Here is a 20711-nt window from a genome sequence, read left to right as displayed (position 1 = left end):
ATTGCACTGATAGCTCCACCAACAATGCACTAGTGTGCCTAACTTCCCATAACTATTCCAACTTTGACTAATAGCATCTTTTGGCATTTATGCCAATTTGCAGGCTGTTCAGTGACACTTCAGGGTTATTTTGAATTGCATTTATCTTAGTTATTTGGAGCATTCTTTCATATGCTATTATCAATAGTTTGAAATTCTTTTGAGAACTGTTCATATCTTTTGACATATGAATATGTATTTTTGTTCACACATCATGGTTACCAAACTCTTATCAGAGAAATTTTGATATAAAGATTTATTCCCATTTAACCACTTCCTTTATCCTGGGTACATTAATTTTGTTTGTGCCATGTAATCAGTTTCATGTAATCAGTTATATATTTTGGCTTTTATAATCATTCCTGTCCCTTATTTGGACAATGCATGGCCTAACCATAGCTAGGAAAGGCATATGATTTGTTTCTCTTTAATAATTTCATGGTATTGATTTTTAATATTAAGGTCAAGTATTCTTTTGGAATATGTAGTGAGATATCATGTAAGGTATTTCTCTAATTTCTGCCAGATTGCTTTCTAGTTTTCCTAATTTTAATCAAAGTTCTTAAGTACAATTTATTTTCAAGTTTATTGAACATAGGGTTACTGAGTGCTAGTGTCTGAGTCTCCGTTGTTTAACCCATTTCATTGATCTATTTTAATTTTTAAAATATTTTTCAATTACAGGTAAAAACAATTTTTAACACTTTTTTAAAATTCTGAGTTCCCAATTCTCTCTATCCCTCCCTTACCCCTACCTTGAGAAAGCAAGCAATTTGATATAGATTATACATGTGTAGTCATGCAAAACACACTTCCATATTAGCCATGTTGCAAAAGAAAACAGATTTTCCTCTCCCCCTCCCCCACACCCCTTCAAGAAAGATGAAGTTTGTGGGGATTTTCTTTTTTTTTTAAGTTTTCAAACTTCACCACTTCTTTCTCTGAGGTGCACAGCATTTTTCATAATAAGAACTTCAAAATTATCGCTCATTGTATTGCTGAGAATAACTAAGTCATTCCAATTCTTCATTCCATAACGTTGCTATTACTATGTACAATGGTTCTCCTGGTTCAGTTCACTTCACTTTGCATCAGTTCACGTCTTTCCGATTTTTTCTGAAACCGTCCTGCTCATAGGAATCCATCACAGTTATATACCACAACTTGTTTAGCCATTTCCTAATTGATGAGCATGCCCCCAATTTCCAATTCTTTGCCACCACAAAAAGAACTGGAATAAATATTTTTGTACATATAAGTCCTTTTCCTTTTATCTCTTTGGGATACATACCTGGTACTGGTATTGCTGGGTCAAAGGGTATGCACAATTTTATAACCTTTTGGGCATAGTTCCAAACTGCTCTCCAGAATGCTTGGATCAGTTCACAATCCCAGCAATGCATAGTGTCCCCATTTTTACCACATTGCCAGCATTTGTCATTGTCCTATTATATTAGCTAACCTGACATATGCGAAATGGTAGCTCAGAGTTCTTCTAATTTGAATTTCCCTAATCAATAGCAATTTAAAATGTTTTTTCATGTGACTATAGGTATTTCTTCTTCTGAACATGTATTTTTTGGCCATTTCTCAATTGCAGCAAACAGATTTGGGAAAGACCTTAATTTGAAAAGGCCAAAGTCACCCACTACATCCTAAAGCGGCAACCAGTCACTCTGACTCTCTTCTTGTCCCTGAACTCCAATGTCTCTGGATGAGTGAGGCCGATGACTTTGCACATCTCTGCCTCACTTAAATTCAATCTGTGAGCAAGGCAAAACATCATCCTCATGACGTCATTGGTCTTCTTTGAGAACAAAAGACAAATAACAAGAATAAACTGGGAAATGATTTATATTCTTACAGATGTGAGTTAGTTTCCTGTATATTTGAGAAATGTAGCTTCTATCAGAGAAACTTGCTATTAAAAATATTTTCCCAGTTTTGTGCTTTCTTTCTAATTATGATTGCATTGGATTTGTTTGTGTAAACCCGTTCCAATTTAATATAATCAAAATTATCCATTTTACTTCCTATAATGCTTTTTCATCATAAATTCTTCCCTTGTCCGTGGTTTTTGTTTTTTTGCTGTTTACAAGATACTTTTAATGATTGGTATTTATATAATACAGTTTGTAGCCTGAGGTGCTATATTCCTCCTTGTTCCTATTTCTTTTCATTAATTCTCTTGCTATTCTACATCTTGTGTCTTTGCAAATTTCAGTTTTGTTTTTTTTCCTGGATATGTCCCTCTGGAGTTAAATAGAACAAATGCAATCCCTCTTCTATATAGCTAACATGCTACAAATCTTCTCTTCTCCATGTTAACCACCCTCACTTTTTTACTGTGTCTCATTCAAGTATTGGCTTAGGATCAGATTGCTGTATTTCAAATATTTTTCACCATCCTTCTTAAATCGTTATGCCCCAAGCAGGAGCCAATACTCCACATCTGGTCCTACCAGGGCACAATGTAAAATGACTATTGCCTTCTCATTCCTGGAAACTGACAGATTATAGGACTGCTCACATTTTAAACTGATATACTGGCTGAAGGATGTTTTATATTCATTATTCATGTGGTTTTTCTCATATGTATGAAAAGCCTGAGTAAGGTGGATACACTGAAAGATATTTTCCCCTTCATTATTACCAATTTCTTTTCTTTGATGATTAAACTATATGTTCCAAAGGAAGGCACAATCCCACATTTATCACATCTGTAAAGTTTATCTCCAGAATGAATTCTCTGATGTCCAGTAAACATCATGTTCAAAAAAAAGTGTATGTATATTACTCTTCTAAATTTTTGATGAAATATAGTTCTCTGATAGCCAGCAAGCTATCTTTTTAGGTGGAAAGTCTTCCCACATTTATTTCTATGTATCATTTGTTGATGAGAAAAGTTTGTACTCTAAGTCTTCCTCACATTCATTTCATTTTTATGGTTTCTTCATTATAAATTCTTTGATATACAACAAGATGGGCTCTCCGGTAGGACTTCTCACACTCATTACAATCCTTTCTTGTATGAATTACCTGATAGTGACAAAGCTAAGAGCTCATACAAAATAGTCTTTCCACATTAATTATATCCAAAAGTTTTCTTTCCAATATGAATTCTCTGATCAGCTAAGTCCTATACTACATCAAAGGGCCTTTCCCATCCATCATTTTCATAAAGTTTTTCTCTACTATGATATCTCTTATGTCCAATGAGATGAGATCTCCTGCAAAAGGTCTTTCCACATTCATTACATTCATAAGGATCCTTTCCTGTATGAACTTTCTGGTGTGAAGTAAGCTGACCACTGAGACGGAAGGCTTTCCCACATTCATTACATTTAAAAGGTTTCTCTCCTGTATGAATTCTCTGATGGACTGCGAGCAGAGACCTCCACTGAAAGTCCTTTCCACATTCATTACACTCATATGGTTTTTCTCCAGTATGAATTCTCTGGTGTGAAGTAAGCTGTGACTGGAGGCGGAAGGCTTTTCCACATTCATTACATTCAAAAGGCTTCTCTCCAGTATGAATCCTCTGATGTACTATAATTAGAGACCTCCACTGAAAGCACTTCCCACACTCGTTACATTCAAAAGGTTTCTCCCCAGTATGGATTCTCTGGTGGACGGTAAGCTGTGACTGCAGACGGAAGGCCTTTCCACATTCTTTACATTCACAAGGTTTCTCTCCAGTATGAATTCTCTGGTGTAAAATAAGCTGTCCACTCTGGTAAAAGGCCTTCCCACATTCATTACACTCATAACGTTTCTCTCCAGTATGAATTCTCTGATGGACAGTAAGTTTTGTCCTGTGGCCAAAGGCCTTTCCACATTCATCACATTTAAAAGGTTTTTCTCCAGTATGAAGGATCTGGTGTAAAGTAAGTTCTAAGTTCCGACGGAAGGCTCTCCCACATTCATTACATTCGTAAGGTTTCTCCCCAGTGTGGATTCTCTGGTGGACAGTAAGCTGTGACTGAAGACGGAAGGACTTCCCACATTCTTTACATTCACAAGGTTTCTCTCCAGTATGAATTCTTTGGTGTACAGTAAGTTGTCCACTCAGGCGAAAGACCTTCCCACATTCGTTGCACTCATAAGGTTTCTCTCCAGTGTGAATTCTCTGGTGTGCAATAAGCTGTGACCTCATGAGGAAGGCCTTTCCACATTCATTACATCCATACGGTTTCTCTCCAGTATGAATTCTCTGGTGTACAGTAAGCCGTCCACTCAGGTGAAATGCCTTCCCACATACTTTACATTTATAAGGCTTCTCTCCTGTATGAATTCTCTGGTGTAGAGTAAGTTGTGAGCTAAGTCTGTATGCTTTCCCACATTTGTTGCATTCAAAAGGTTTCTCTCCAGTGTGGATTCGCTGGTGTAATGTAAGCTGTGACCTCAGACGAAAGGCCTTTCCACATTCTTCACATTCAAAAGGTTTCTCTCCACTATGGATTCCCTCATGTAGAATGAGTTGTGAATTCCAGCGGAAGGCCTTCCCACAACCTTTGCATTCAAAAGGTTTCTCTTCAGTATGAATTTTTTGATGGTGGCTAAGTTCTGTTGACCAAAGGAAAGTTTTCCCACATTCATTACATGCATAAGGTTTCTCTTCAGTCTGTAATCTATGATTATTAATACGTTCTGAACGATTACTAAGTGATTTCCCATTCTTCTTATCCTCAGGAATGATTGATTCTGAAAGTTTTGATTCTACATCAGAACTTCTGCCATTCTTATTATATTCACGACTTTTCACTTTACTGGGACATTTCCTATAAATGATTTTTACTCTGCGAGGTTTCTCACGATTTTGTAGATTCTTTAGATTGGAATCACAATCCCAGGGTTCTTTCAACTTTAAGACACAAGGACTCTCCATTCTGAGTTTTCTCCGGGAAGAGTCTTCCATAAATATGCCCAGTGTTGAACCCAACTCTTTGTTTTCAAGTCTAGTTTCCCAATCTGAAAGAAATAAAACAAGTAAATATTCTATAGCATTTCTATTACATATGGCCTATATATCTCCTATGTCTTCTATTGAGAAATAAAGATTGTAATACTGTAAAAAGTAGAACAAATTATAGCGTAGTTTTGGAGCCTTGAGAGAAATGTCCTTTGGAAACAATGAACTTGGATGGGAAAATATACATCCTTATTTCATTATAATTGTTTTTTCTTCTAAACCCATGTAATTTATTTCATGCATTATTCCATGCATGCATTAAAAATATGATTCTAGAAAAGGTCAATTCGTTTTACCAACTGACAGAGGCATCCAATAGATACAATATAAGAAGCCATGTGGTAAAATGATAATTTCAGTGATTATTATGATTAAAGTCAGATACATCATATGATCTTTTCCATGGATAAAAGACCCTGGAAAAGTAGGCAGAACAGTTATTACACGTTACAAAATAAGAAAATGAAGCTCATATTGATTTTTGTCACTCCCCTAGAGCATACTGCTAAGAAATCTCAGAATCACAGAATTTGAGAATAAAGAGGAACCTTGGCAGACATCTAAAGTACACACAAAAGGAATCTCATCATAATATGTTATTGTTGTTTGCCTTTTGTTCTGAGAAAAGATCAAAGATCATGATTTGGCTTTAAGTGAGGCAGAGCTGCACAAAGTCACCAGCCTCCCTCTCCCATCCAATCACCAGTACCCAGTGGCAAGATAAAAGTCAAAATGACTGTGATGGCCCAGAATGCAGGAGGTGACCTTGGCCTTTCTAAATTAAGGTCTTTCCCAGTCTCACTCAGTCTAAGGCCATTTAATGACCAAGGGCTAAGTAAGAAGTGACACAAATGTATCTATCTGGCAGGATACATCTATCTGATGTATCTCAGAGTTTCTGGCCAGAACAGAAAACAACTTCTATTTGTATTCACTCTTAAGTCATCAAAACCCAAACCATGAGCAACAGAGGCTTGAGCTGGGGCCTATTTCTGGCCATTCAATGAAAGCCAGAGTGACTGGGTTTAAAGACATAGTGAAGTAGCTCCGCTTCAATTCACAACAAACTTTTTAAAAGCCTATTTTTCTAGAGTTCTATTTCAAGAACTCATAAACGAAAAAACCGTGCAGGACAAAAATACATTGTTCCCAGCTTCTTGAAAACAAAAAAGTAAATAAATTAGGGGAAAAAAAATCTAGCTTCAAAACCACCAGATGTTTTACAAAATGGACAAAAGGACCACATGTTTTGAGGGACTCAGACAGAAGGAAGGAAGGAAGAGAAGAACAAGAAGGTGAAGGGAAGATGAGAGGGCTCACTCTTCAAGTTAAACTAGCAGACTGGGTCCTTAAGGGAGGCGGAGATGAGAAGCCATCAGCCTCCCTCTCTCATCCAAAGCCATCGGAGTCCAGTGGCAAGAATCAAGATGGCTGGCAATGGTCCCATCGTGATGTATTCAGCAAATGGTCACCCAGCCTCTGCTTGGAAATGCCAATGAGGGGGAAAGCCCCGCCTCTGAAGGCAGAGCCCTCCCCTTTGGTGTCTCACTGTCCCTTTTATCCCTTCATGGTTCTAGTCTCTGGCGCCAAACCAGAAGCAGTCTGAGGCTTGTCCCACATGAGCGTTTCCCTCCCAGTCTTTAAGCTCCAAACGAACAAGTCAAGATGGATTCACCAGAGAGAAGGCAAACTCAAGATGTTCCAAACTGAACCCCAATCACACCTTCCCTATTATTGTAGAGGGCAACCCCAGCTCCCAGTCCTTAAGGCTCCTTTCCTGAGACAAGGTGCACACCAAGGCAGTAACAGCCCGGGGTGGGTCTGCCGGCCCCTACTCTCTTCCATTCCAGCCTAATCCTCTCTCCATGGCAGCCCTCCGCTCCACAAAGACTCTGTGACCTCCAACACCAAATACAAGTGTTCTCTTGTGGCTCAAAGCACTAGGCCTGGAGGCAGCAGGACTCCATCAAGTCCAGCCTCAGACACTCCCTAGCTTTGGGACCCCGAAGACATGGCACTCACCCTCTTGTTCTCAGTTCCCTCGTCTGTGAAATGAGTTGGCGAAGGCAACAGCAAGCCCTCCAGTATCTCTGCTGAGTGTCAGACTTGACCAACAACAAGGAACAACCACCTTTGGCTCTGAGGCCCTTTTTATCATGGCCCCTCCTCCCTCCTTGCCAATCTGCGGCCCTGGCCTGCTGCATGTTCCTCACTCTAAACATTGTGTTTTTACCAGCCGTTGCCCAGGCATGAAACTGCTTCTTTGTCTCCCCTTTCTGACTTCCCTGGTTTCTTTCAAGTTTCAGCCAATGTTGCTCCTTGGCCAATAGGCCTTTTCTCAACTTCTTTGATGGAAGTGCCTTCTCTCTGAGATCACATCTGACACACCATGAGGCACAGTCTGCTGTTACCCAGGGGACCATAACCTCCCTGAGAACAAGGGCTAGCTTTTGCCTTTCTCCGTAACCCTGGTGCTAAGCACAACGTCTGGCACACAAGATTTAGCAAGTGCTTATTAGTCAGATACAGCTTTTAAAAAAGGAAAATGGGAATGTACACAGCACTTAATAAGTGCTTTTTAGCCAGATATAACTTTTTAAAAGGGAAAATGGGAATGCACACAGTACTTAATAAGTGCTTATTAGCCAGAGACAACTTTTTAAAAAGGAAAATGGGAATGCACCCAGCACTTGATAAGTACTTATTAGCCAGATACAATTTTTTAAAAAAGAACGGGAATGCACACAATACTTAATAATTGCTTATTAGCCAGATATAACTTTTTAAAAAGGAAAATGGGAATATACACAGGACTTAATAAGTACTTATTAGCCAGAAACAATTTTTTAAAAAGGGGAATGAGAATGCACACAGGACTTAATAAGTGCTTATTAGTGAGATACATCTTTTTAAAAAGAACGGGAATGCACACAGTACTTAATAAGTGCTTATTAGTCAGATATAACTTTTTAAAAAGGAAAATGGGAATGCACACAGCACTTGATAAGTATTTATTAGCCAGATATAATTTTTTAAAAAGAACGGGAATGCACACAGTACTTAATAAGTGCTTATGAGCCAGATATAACTTTTTAAAAAGGAAAATGGGAATGTACACAGGACTTAATAACTACTTATTAGCCAGAGACAATTTTTTAAAAAGAGCGGGAATGCACATAGTACTTAATAAGTGCTTATTAGCCAGATATAACTTTTTAAAAAGGAAAATGGGAATGCACACAGGTCTTAATAAGTACTTATTAGCTAGATATAACTTTTTAAAAAGGAAAATGGGAATGTACACAGCACTTGATAAGTACTTATTAGCCAAAGACAATTTTTTAAAAGGAAATGGGAATGCATATAGGACTTAATAAGTGCTTATTAGTGAGATACAGCATTTTAAAAAGAACAGGAATGCACACAGTACTTAATAAGTGCTTATTAGCCAGATATAACTTTTTAAAAAGGGGAATGGGAATGCACATAGGACTTAATAAGTGCTTATTAGCCAGAAATAACTTTTTAAAAAGGGGAATGGGAATGCACACAGGACTTAATAAGTGCTTATTAGCCAGATACAACTTTTTCAAAAGGAGACTGGGAATTCACACAGCACTTGATAAGTGCTTATTAGCCAGATACAACTTTTTAAAAAGGCGAATGGGAATGCACACAAGACTTAATAAGTGCTTATTAGCAAGACAACTTTTTAAAAAGGAGACTGGGAATGCACACAGGACTTAATAAGTGCTTATTAGCTAGATACAACTTTTTAAAAAGGAGATCGGGAATGCACCCAGGATTTAATAAGTGCTTATTAACTAGACAACTTTTAAAAAAGGAGAACGGGAATGCACATAGAACTTAATAAGTGCATATTAGTGAGATACATCTTTTTAAAAAGGAGAATGGGAATGTACACAGCACTTGATAAGTGCTTATTAGCCAGATATAATTTTTTAAAAAGGAAAATGGGAATGTACACAGGACTTAATAAGTACTTATTAGCCAGAAACAATTTTTTAAAAAGAACGGGAATGCACACAGTATTTAATAAGTGCTTATTAGTCAGATAAAACTTTTTAAAAAGGAAAATGGGAATGCACACAGCACTTGATAAGTGCTTATTAGCCAGATACAATTTTTAAAAAGGAAAGTGGGAATGTACATAGCACTTGATAAGTGCTTATTAGTCAGATAAAACTTTTTAAAAAGGAAAATGGGAATGCACACAGGACTTAATAAGTACTTATTAGCCAGAAACAATTTTTAAAAAAGGGGGATGGTATAACTTTTAAAAAGGAAAATGGGAATGCACACAGCACTTGATAAGTGCTTATTAGCCAGATACAACTTTTTAAAAAGGAGATCGGGAATAGACCTAGGATTTAATAAGTGCTTATTAACTAGACAACTTTTTAAAAAGGAGAACGGGAATGCACACAGGACTTAATAAGTGCTTATTAGTCAGATATAACTTTTTAAAAAGGGGAACGGGAATGCCACACAGCACTTGATAAGTACTTATTAGCCAGATACAATTTTTTAAAAAGAACGGGAATGCACACAGTACTTGATAAGTGCTTATTAGCCAGATACAATTTTTAAAAAGAATGGGAATGCACACAGTACTTAATAAGTGCTTATTAGCCAGATATAACTTTTTAAAAAGGAAAATGGGAATGTACACAGGACTTAATAAGTGCTTATTAGGGAGATACAGCATTTTAAAAAGAACAGGAATGCACACAGTACTTAACAAGTGCTTATTAGCCAGATATAACTTTTTAAAAAGGAAAATGGGAAAGTACATAGGACTTAATAAGTACTTATTAGCTAGATACAACTTTTTTAAAAGGGGAATGGGAATGCACACAGGACTTAATAAGTGCTTATTAGCCAGATACAATTTTTTAAAAAGGGGAATGGGAATGTACACAGGACTTAATAAGTGCTTATTAGTCAGATACAACTTTTTTTTAAAAGAATGGGAATGCACACAGTATTTAATAAGTGCTTATTAGTCAGATACAACTTTTTAAAAAGGAAAATGGGAATGCACACAGGACTTAATAAGTTCTTATTAGCCAGAAACAATTTTTTAAAAAAGGAAAATGGAATGCACACAGGACTTAATAAGTGTTTATTAGCCAGACATAACTTTTTAAAAAGGAAAATGGGAAAGTACATAGGACTTAATAAGTACTTATTAGCTAGATACAACTTTTTTAAAAGGGGAATGGGAATGCACACAGGACTTAATAAGTGCTTATTAGCCAGATATAACTTTTTAAAAAGGAAAATGGGAATGCACCCAGCACTTGATAAGTACTTATTAGCCAGATACAATTTTTAAAAAAGAACGGGAATGCACATAGTACTTAATAAGTGCTTATTAGTCAGATATAACTTTTTAAAAAGGAAAATGGGAATGCACACAGGACTTAATAAGTTCTTATTAGCCAGAAACAATTTTTTTAAAAAGGAAAATGGGAATGTACATAGGACTTAATAAGTGCTTATTAGTCAGATACAACTTTTTAAAAAGGAAAATGGGAATGCACACAGGATTTAATAAGTTCTTATTAGCCAGAAACAATTTTTTTAAAAAGGAAAATGGGAATGCACACAGGACTTAATAAGTGCTTATTAGCCAGAAACAATTTTTTAAAAAAGGAAAATGGGAATATACACAGGACTTAATAGGTGCTTATTAGCCAGATACAATTTTTTAAAAAGCGGAATGGGAATGTACACAGGACTTAATAAGTGCTTATTAGCCAGATACAACTTTTTAAAAAGAAGGGGAATGCACACAGTACTTAGCCAGACAACTTTTTAAATGCACACATGACTTAATAAGTACCTAGACAACTTTTTAAAAAGGAGAACAGGAAGGCACACAGGACTTAAAAAGTGCCCATTAGCCAGATAAAACTGTTTAAAAAGCAGAACAGGAACGCACTCCTTCCTACAAAAGATACAGAAGTGAACATTCCAAGGTGATAAGAAAACAAATGGCACATAAGGTTCTTTTGTGGCCACTGACAGACACCTTATAGAGGGGAAGTGAAGGCAGGGCCAAAACGAGACACCAAGTACAAGACTCCCAAAGAAGGGTGTTCAGAAAAGACCTCCCCTCACTCACCGGGAGGGCTGCTTCGGGAGGAGCCTTCCCCGGACCTCCAGGGAGCTTGCCTTTGTTCCAGCTGCTGGATCACATCGGGTTTGGATGCCGCAAGTCCTGCTCGGGGGAATGGGAGCGAGTTGAGGAGATCCCCCTCAGAGGGCACGGAGGGCTGGGATGGGGATAGGATGGGCACGAGGGGGAAGTCTTCATCTCCTGGGTGCTTGCCCTCTGCTGACAGCTGTCCAGGGCTGGGAGGAGGAGGGGAGAGGGCAGCGGGAGCCAGGGGGGCTGGGGCGGGGACCCTCCCCGGGGCACCCGAATCCTCACCCAGGCACACCAGGTGCCCGTAGATCTCCAGCATCACCTCCCGGTACAACTCCTTCTGGGCAGGGCGCAGGTGCCCCCACTCCTCAGCCGTGAAGTTCACGGCCACGTCCTGGAAGTTCACGGAGCCCTGCAAGAGCCAAGCCACCCGTGCTTGTCCTAGGCCCGCGGGGAAGGGGCGCCCGAGCCCAACATGGGGAGCAGCCCCCTTTGGGGCCATGGGGGGCAAGTGTCCCCTGTCTCCCCCCCTCCCCTCCCTCCAACCAGCCCGCAGGGTAAGAACGAGTGCACCCGCACACCCTGGGCGCCACATAAATGCCTGCAGAGCTCGCAGAATCTCCGGGGCAAACAGTGGCCACAGAGCATCCATCGAGCCCCTCCTGCCTGGCCGGGAAACTAGGGGACAACCAGGGCTCAGCAGAGGGACGGGGCTGGGTGGGGCCGGGAGGGGGCTCTCACCTGGTGAGACTTGCCTCTCAGGTGTGAGATGGGGGCCATGACGTCCTCTTCCGACGCTGATTGGCTCCTGCGCCGGGCCCTGCTAGGGGGACCAATGAGAGGGCGGGCCCGCGGAGGGGGCGGGGCGGGCCTAGGCCCAGCGCCCAGAAGCCACCGCGCAGTCGCGGCCCTCTCCGCGCTGGCGGCCTCCCGCTCCACCAGCCCGAGGCTTACCAATGTCCCCTTTTCCCTTCGGCGCTCCCTCGGCAGGCCGCGCTCCCGCCCCCACTCACGGCAGCCCGGGACACAGGGACCCCGAGCTGAGTTCCGTCGATGGAGGGAGGAGCCGCGGGAGTGGAAGTGACGAAAGACGGCAGAGGCTCCACTCCCCCCGCTGAAAGGGACTCTTTTTGGATACGCAAAGCTTTCTGGGAGATGTAGGCTGGCGTCCTTGGGTGGGAAGGCAAGAAAGAGTTCTGCGCCTGCGCATTCTCTGCCAGCTCCTTAGCCTTCTATCCCTTAGCTAGAAAGTGCGCAAGATCTTCTGGGAATTGTAGTTCTCCCGCTACATGCGCTTATGGGGGGGTGGGGAGAAGAAGGTTAGGAGGTCTAGGCCGGGGGAACTCCTTTACCTGGTTCCTCCCCTCCTCCCCCATCCCCCCACCTCGCTTCTCCGTGGTCCGGCTTCCTCCTCATCTTCCCGACTCTTCCTCCCAACGTCCTCTTCTGTGCTGCTCCAGGTGGGCAGCCTGGCCACTCTCAGAAGGACCGGCCCCGCGCATCCGGCCGGAGCGGGCTGCAAGGGGGGTGGGCGGCCGCCTCTTCAGCTCCCTCCTACTTTCCTGCCCTTCCTCCTTATCTGCCCCCTTCTTTCTGTTTTCCTCCTCCTCCTCCCTCTTTGCACCCCCTTCTCTTTCTTCCTCCCATTTCCTCCTCTTCGAACGGTGCCTAATACATCGTAGAATCCACAGAAATCTCAGCTGCATTTTAATATTTGTCAATGTAGATTTGTTTCATTCTAGGCTCACTTCATTAGTCTTTTCTCTCCTATGTGGCTTCCACAAATCCTTTTTTTTTTTTTTTTTTCAAATTTCTAATTGTTCTAAACATTTTTTTAAATTTTGAATCCCAGATTCTTTCTCTCCTTTCCTTCTCTCCCCCACCCACTGAAAAAACAATATGGTATCAATTATACATGTTTCACAAGTTCTGAGCCTAAGATCCATGAACTTTTAAAATTTTGTAATGTTTTGTTTGTCCAAATACATGTAAAAATAATTTTTTACATTCACTTTTTTCAAAATGTTGAGTCCAAATTCTCTCAATCCCTCACTCCCCCACATTGGGAATGCAAGCAATTTGACATAGGTATGCAGTCATGCAAGAATATTTCTATGCTAGTCTTGTTGGAAAAGAAAACAATTTTTAAAAAAGGTTTCAAAATAAAAAGTATGTTTCTATCTGCGTTCTCACTTTATCAGTTCTTTCTCTGGGAACAGATAGCATTTTTCATCAAAAAGTTCTTCCCAATTGATATGGATCATTGTACTGCTGAGAAGATAAAAAATCACTTGATCATCCTAGGATAGGGTGACTGTATGGCGTTCTTGTGCTTCTGTTGACTTGACTTTACATCAGTTCATGGAAATCTTTCCAGTTTTTTTCTGAAGGTATCTTGCGCAACATTTTTTACAGTATAAATACTATTCCATCATTATGTTATACCACAACTCAGTCATTCCTTAATTAATGGACATCCCTCAATTTCCAATTCTTTGTCACCACAAAAAGAGTTGATATAAATATTTTTGTACAAATAGGTCTCGCTCATTCTCTCTCCTCTCTCTCTGTGTCTGTCTCTTTCTCTCTGACTCTCTCTGTCTCTCTCTCTCTTTCATTCTCTCTCTTCTCTCTCTCTTTTTTATTTAATCTCTGAGATACAGAGGTAATAGTAGTATTGCTGGATCAAAGGCATGCACACTTTGATAGTCATTTGGACAGAGCTGCTCTGGAAAATAGTTGGGTCAATTCACAACTTTTAACAGCAATGTATTAGTTTCCTTATTTTTCTACGTCCTTTTCAGCATTTGTCATTTTCCTTTTCTGCTCTATTTGCATTTCTCTATTCACTAGTGATTTAGAGCATTTTTTTATATAACTATATAGAGACAGCTTTGATTTTTTCTTCCGAAAACTGCTTGTTTATATCTTTTGATCATTTATCCATTAGAGTATGTGTTTTTCTTTCCTTTTTTTTTTTTTTGCTAAGGCAGTTGGGGTTAAGTGGCTTGCCCAGGGTCACACAGCTAGGAAGTATTAAGTATCAAAGGCCAGGTCCTCCTGACTTCAGGGATGGTGCTCTATCCACTTTGCCACCTAGCTGCCCCACCTTTTTCTTTTTTTTTTTTTAATAGAAATTCTGATGGGATTCTTGCCTAGTATTAGTATTGTTAGGTCAAAGGATATGCAAGATTTTATAACATTTCAGACATAGTTCATCTCTTTTGATCATTCATCAATTGGGGCATGGCTCTTATTTTTTATAAATTGGACTCAGTTCCCTATATAGTTGAAAAATGAGGTCTTATCACAGAAATTGCTCCAAAATTCTTTTTACAATTACTATTGCTAACTCTTTCTCTCCTTATTATACTCTTCTCTCTCACTATTTTCTCCCTGTCCCTCCTCAAAAATATCTTACTACTAACCACTCCCTCCTCCAATATGCTCTCTTTTCTATGACCCTCCCCCCTTCTCACATTCCTTTCCCTTCCTATTTTTTTGCAGGGTCAGATAGATGTCTATTCACACATATTGAGTGTACATGTTATTTCTTCTTTGAGTTAATTCTAATGAGAGTTTCTTGCCTCTTTTTATGTCAAATAATTTGCACCATTCTACTCTCCCTTAACTTTTTACCCAGTACATTCCTCTCTCATCCTTTAATTTTATTTTTTTTTAGATATTATCCCTTCATATTCAAATTCACACGTGTATATATATATATATATATATACACACACGCACACACACATATACATACACACACTCCTTCTAACTGCCATAATAATGAGAACATTCTAATGAGCTACAGGTATTATCTTCCCATGTAGAAATGTTAACAGCTAAATCTTAAGTCCCATGTGATATCACTTTCCTGATTACTTCTTTATGCCTTTCCTGAGTCCAGTATTTGAAAATCTAATTGTCTATTCAGCTCTGGTCTTTTCATCATGAATGCCCTATTTCATTGAATTTCTACTTTTTTTCCCTGAAGGATTTGACTCAGTTTTGCTGGTTAGGTGATTCTTGGTTGTTATCTTAGCTCCATTGCTTAATGGAATATATCATATCCCAAGCCCTCCAGTCCTTTAGTATAGAAGCTACTAAATCTTGTGTTATTCTGACTACAACTCCACTATATTTGAATTGAACATGCTTGAATATACTTTCTTTCTGGATGCTTGCAATATTTTCTCCTTGACCTGAAAGTTCTGGAATTTGGCTATAATATTCCTGAGAGTTTTTACTTTGGGATCTTTTTCAGGAGGTGATTGGTAGATTATTTCAATTTCCATTTTACCCTCTGGTTCTAGAATATCAGGATGATTTCTTCAAAGATAATGTCCAGGCTCTTTTTTTGATCATGACTTTCAGGTAGAAATAATAATAATAATTTAAAAAATTTCTCTCCTGGATCTATTTTCCTGATCAGTTGTTATTCCAATGAGATAGTCCTCCTCCCTTCTACCCAAACACACTTTTAATTGTTTCATTTTTTTGGTTTTGCTTTACTGATTTCTCATAAAGTCATTAGCTTTCATTTGCTCAATTCTAATTTTTAAGGAATTATTTTCCTCAGTGAGCTTTTGTACCTCCTTTCCTATTTGGCCAATTTTGATTTTTAAAGCATTCCTTTCTTCATTAGCTTTTTGTATTTCCTTTTGTACCACTCTCAGTCCTTTTCCTAATTTTTCTCTCTCTCTTACTTGATTTTCAAAATCCTTTTTGAGCTCTTTAATAGCCTGCTACCAGTTCTTATTTTTCTTAAAGGCTTTGATGTAGGAGCTTTGATATGTTATTTTCTTCTGAGTGTGTATTCTGTTCTTTCTTGTCACCATGATAACTTCCCGTGGTCAGAATCTTTTTCTGTTGTCTGCTCATTTTCCCATCCTATTACTCAGCTTTTAACTTTTTGTTAAAGAAGGGCTCTGTTTTCAGGGTGGAGAGTGCACTCTCCCAAGATTCAGGGCTTTGTACCACTGTTCTTAGAGATTCTTCTAGGGATCGGACCACAAGTGCTTTTTTTTGTTCTGAAACTGTGAGGAGGGTCCCTGCCCCTCTGTAGCTGTACGATCTAGTGTGCTACAGCAACAGGACCCTTCCTCCCTGACAATGAAGAGGTCTCCTGGGAGATGTGGCCAGGAAGCTGCCACCGCTTCCCATACCCATCTTGTATTCCCAAGGTCCTCTCATCATCCTGACAAGCCTTTTCTGCGGACCTTCCCAGTGTCTTTGGTGTCTCTGGATGGAGAGGTCTGGAAGCCACGAGGACTGTGGCTGATTCAGAGGTTCCTAGGTGAGTTCTTTTTAGCTGGGGCTGGAGCTCAGGCTGGGTTCAGTATGTTCCAGTGGGTCCTGAACTGGGACTGCATGATGGGCTCCTCTCCTGGGGGTGCCACAGATCTTTCCTGCGGCTCTGCTAAATTGTCCTCAGTTGGAAAATTGTTCTACTCCATCTTTGTGCGTTCTGACACGGAAATTTGTTTAAAGTCATTATTCAAAGCAATCTGGAGTGGTTTTGGTTCCTGCCTTTGCCATATTGGCTCTGCCTTCCTCAAATAGTGAGCCTGTGTTATCCTGACTGTGGCTCTCTATACTTGAATTGTTTCTTTCTACATGATTGAAATATTTCTCCCTGATTTGGGGGCTCTGGAACTTGATTTCCCTAGGAGTTTGGAGAATCTCTTCTGGGAAATGATTGGAGTTTGTTCTATTTCTATTTTGCCCCCCCCCCCCCCCCAGTTCTAGGATATTAGGTCAGTTTTCCTTAATAATTTATTGAAGTAGCTCTTTTTTTAATCTTGACTTTGAGTAGTCTAGTAATTCTTAAATGATCTCTTCTTGGTCTCTTTTCCAGATTAATTGTTTTCCAGTAAAATATTTCACATTTTTCCTAATTTTTTTTTCATTCTTTTGATTTTGTTGTATTGATTCTTGAGGCCCATGAACAAAATTTTTAAAAATCATAGACCAGTAACTCTCCCTCTACTTTAGTTTTGGTTTGGAACCCTTTCAAGTTAAACAAGTTACAATACTAAGAAATGGAAAGTGAGAGGAGCCCATCAATTGTGGAATGGCTAAACAAGCTATAGTATAGATTTTGATAGAATATTATTGTGCTATAAGAATTGACAAGCAGGGTGATTTCAGAAAAATCTGGAAAGACCTCCACAAACTGGTGCCAAATGAAGTAAGCAGAACCAGGAGATCATTGTACATGTTGACAGCAATATTGTATGATGAAGAATTATGAGTGATTTAGCTCTTCTTCACAATACAATAATTTACGACAATACTAAAGGACTCAAAAGGAAGCTTACTAACTGCCTTGAGAGAAAGAACTGATATTAGTTGAATAAATTCTGAAGGATGCTATTTCTTTCTTTCTTTCTCCTTTTCCTCATTTCTTTTATTGGAGTCTTCTTATTCAAAATGACTAATATGAAAATATCCTTCATCTACAAAAAGACAAAATCACTATCATGTGAAAAGGCTGATTTCTTGGGGGCCCTATTTAAGCTCTAATCAGTTAATTATTTTTGTAATATTTTATGTATGTGTATGTAAATATATGTGTAAAAGATAAAATTTTGTAAGGGGCAAGTTATTTTTTAGTTAGTATTTATTCATTTAGCAACACATATCTTGTCAGTCATCTAATAGTAAGTATAAGTGTAAGCCATTCATAATTTGAGTAAGTCGTGTTTTTGCCCACATCCATGCTGGCAAATATTCTTGGGGATGCGCTGTCACTGATTGCCCAACCCAAATGGTAGCTCATCCATCTTATGAGCATCCAGTCAGTAGAAATATTTCCTGACCTGCTCATCCCTCAACCTTGTGACCCAGCTAGTATACATGTTTTACCTACGTATTATGGAATCCAATGAAATTGCTATTTTATATTTAGCCTAGTTGTTATCTTATAAAAGTAGAGCTCATAGAGGAGGTGGCACCTCAGACGAGAGGGAGGTCTGGGGTCCACTTGGTTAGAGAGGAGCCAGACTCCTTGAATAAAGTTTTTGCCTCAGAGCTCTGCCTCAGTTTCTCTTTTGGTCATTGGGGGTGATTTTTTTTCCCCTCGATGTTCTATCAAACTATTTAAGCAGAAATAAAGGCAGGATTGAAGTGCAGAAATACCCATGTTTGGGTTTAGGTGGGCTTTATAGAAGATTCATTGATATTGCCCCAAATTAATTCCCCCAATGGACCATCATAGAACTGCACAAACTGATAGCTAAATGTAGGGATGAACACACAGGTAGAAATATCAAGGAGTACTGTGCCAGGTTTGAGGTGGGAGAGGGAATAGAACCAGAGAAAATTGCTTGTGTATGACAAAACAAAAAAACAAATGTGCCCTGAAAAAAGGGAACGAAACTAATGTGGTCCAAAAACATCGCTATAAATATTCTGCCAAAAATCTGACCTTCTAACTCACTCAAATTATAAGAATAAAAACCATTCCTCAAAGAATAAGTGGTTTAAAAAACAGCCATGTGAACAAATAGCTCTGGAAAAACAAACAAAAAGCCCAAATTGCCAAGAGCCCCAGGGAACCTCAAAACCACTAGATTTCATTCTGGGAAGAGGTTGGGAGCTTCTTGCTCTCTGCCATAGTTAACCAGTAGCTGTCCAGCCTCTGCTGGAGACTCTCCAGTGAGGGCAAGGTGCCCTGACGTGGAGCTTCCCCCGGCCTGTGTCCTCCCCATGATTGTTCCCCATCCTGAACTCCTTCAGAGGGAGGAAGGTGGCTCCCAGCTGCGGCTTGTCAGACTGAAAGCTCCTGCTTCCCCTTCTCCATGGCTACATCAAGTTGGTCCCTAGTTGTGTGGCTGTTGGCTGTGACTGTGAGTTCACTGACAGCAGGAACACCGATCTCAGCACAGGCCTGGCATATAGTAGGCGCTTAATAAATACTTCTTGACCGTTCCGTGTCAGAGACTTGCAGCCTCATTCCCCAGTGTCATTGAGCTTCCCCAAATACAGCATCCTGGGAAGGTCTTCCAGAAATGGCCCGCTCAGGACAAAGGACAGCGAGAAGCTCAAATACTGTGACCGCAAACAGATTTAGTTGGTGGTCATTAAACCCCTTGCTGATCAGCAAGATCAGCAGATATTTGGCTGTCTCCCCCAAATTATAATTAGGGAGACAAGCTTGTGAACCCTCACATTGAACACTTGACATGGATTTGGTTTACTTTTCACATTGCAACCTAATGAAGGATTTCTAGAGCTTGAAGGCCTAAGGATCTGGTTTCAAATCCTGCTCCTCACATTTCTGGAATGTTGGGGGACCGCAAGCAAATCACTTCCCTGCTGCCTCCTCAGCTTTCTCCTCTGTCAAAATGGGATGGGATCCCTAGAACAGCAACCTTATAGGGCTATGGCAAATTAATGTTATTAGGATTAGGGAAAGAAGGAGGAAAGGAATAACTTCTGTTAAGCACCTATTGCATGCCAAATCCTGGGCAAAGTGCTTGATTAATACTATCCCATTAAATCTTCACAATAGCACTAGGAAGGAGGTGCCATTATTACCCCCATTTTACAAATTAGGAAACTGAGGTAGGCAGTGATGAAGTGATTTGGCCAGATGTAAGGGTTAAAAAGCCTGTGGGAGCAAGGAATGCCGTTCAAGGAATGTGGGAGGACCCGAGGAATGAGAAGTACTGAGCCACAGGTGAGTCCTACGTGGAGGTGGGGCATAGCCCCAGGAGGCGGTGTCTGACCCCAGGTATCGTCTCCCTCCTTAGTGCTCTCAAAGCCTAGCACGCCTCCCTCCCTCTTCTCGGGCCAATCCCATTATGCCAGGTTCCTAGAGGACCTCCCCTTCCCCCAGATCCTCTCGGGGGTATAAATATATGCTGTCTAAGAATAAAATTCTCTTTCGCTTCAACCCTACCTCCTGCTGGTCTGTCTCTATGGGATCCGGGTTGGTGCCCGAAGACGGGTAAATGTGACCTAGCCGTGCCGTCGACAGATGGGCATTAAGAAAGAGTAGCTCAAAAGGGGAGCTACCAGGTTAGAATAGTCCATAGGGGCGGAACAGCCAGGGACGTCACCTAATCAGGTCTGAGGATGGATTTGAACTTGAATCTTCCTGATTCCAGCCCAGCACTCTGTACAGTGTGGTGCAGCCCAATTCTTTGCCACCATACAAAAACTTGTCATATTTTTATACAAAAAGGTCCTTTCTCTCCTTTTTGGATGTCTTTGGGACATAGACTTAGCAGTGGTATTGTTGGATCAAAAAGTATGCAGTTTAATAGCCCTTTGGGCATAATACCAAATTGCTTTCCAGAATAGTTGGATCAGTTCACAATTCCATCAGTAGTGCATTACTATCCCAGTTTTTGGAGAATGACATATTTTTTATTTTATTTTTTTGTTTTTTTCTTTTTCCGGATAAGAAATATATATATATAAAAGACAGAAAGGAAAACAAAATAGGACAGAACATCAGGGAGGATTTAAAATATATAACAATAAATTTCCATTTCAAGAAAGTATATATAATAA

At 39.9% G+C, this 20711-nt stretch overlaps 1 protein-coding gene across 2 annotated transcripts; it reads right to left on the bottom strand.

The window, feature by feature from the left end:
• Positions 1 to 276: 276 nt before the first annotated feature.
• Positions 277 to 12876, bottom strand: LOC127545853 (zinc finger protein 30-like). Of its 2 annotated transcripts, XM_051973350.1 has the most exons (4): positions 11928 to 12874; positions 11472 to 11598; positions 11163 to 11258; positions 277 to 5010 (listed from the first exon to the last, which is right to left on the bottom strand). In XM_051973350.1, exons 1-4 carry the CDS (start codon positions 11964 to 11966, stop codon positions 3179 to 3181), a joined length of 2094 nt encoding a protein of 697 aa, XP_051829310.1. In that variant the 5' UTR covers positions 11967 to 12874; the 3' UTR covers positions 277 to 3178. The 2 variants fall into 2 exon arrangements, with proteins under 2 accessions (XP_051829310.1, XP_051829309.1); XM_051973349.1 differs by having other exon boundaries at positions 11163 to 11598; positions 11928 to 12876.
• Between the last annotated feature and the right edge of the window lie 7835 nt (positions 12877 to 20711).

This window comes from Antechinus flavipes, chromosome 1, assembly GCF_016432865.1.
Source record: "Antechinus flavipes isolate AdamAnt ecotype Samford, QLD, Australia chromosome 1, AdamAnt_v2, whole genome shotgun sequence".
Taxonomy (NCBI): domain Eukaryota; kingdom Metazoa; phylum Chordata; class Mammalia; order Dasyuromorphia; family Dasyuridae; genus Antechinus; species Antechinus flavipes.
Note: the sequence above shows the minus strand (reverse complement) of the source record. Positions and strands in the feature narration are given on the sequence as shown.

Excerpts from the sequence above, each read along its gene's own strand:
- LOC127545853 (XM_051973349.1), bottom strand. The coding sequence starts at position 11,966 with ATGGCCCCCATCTCACACCTGAGAGGCAAGTCTCACCAG. Across the intron at positions 11,599-11,927 it reads TGAGAGGCAAGTCTCACCAG|GGCTCCGTGAACTTCCAGGA; the intron begins GTGAGAGCCCCC and ends TGGCTCTTGCAG. Across the intron at positions 5,011-11,162 it reads CTCCCGAAGCAGCCCTCCCG|ATTGGGAAACTAGACTTGAA; the intron begins GTGAGTGAGGGG and ends TATTTCTTTCAG.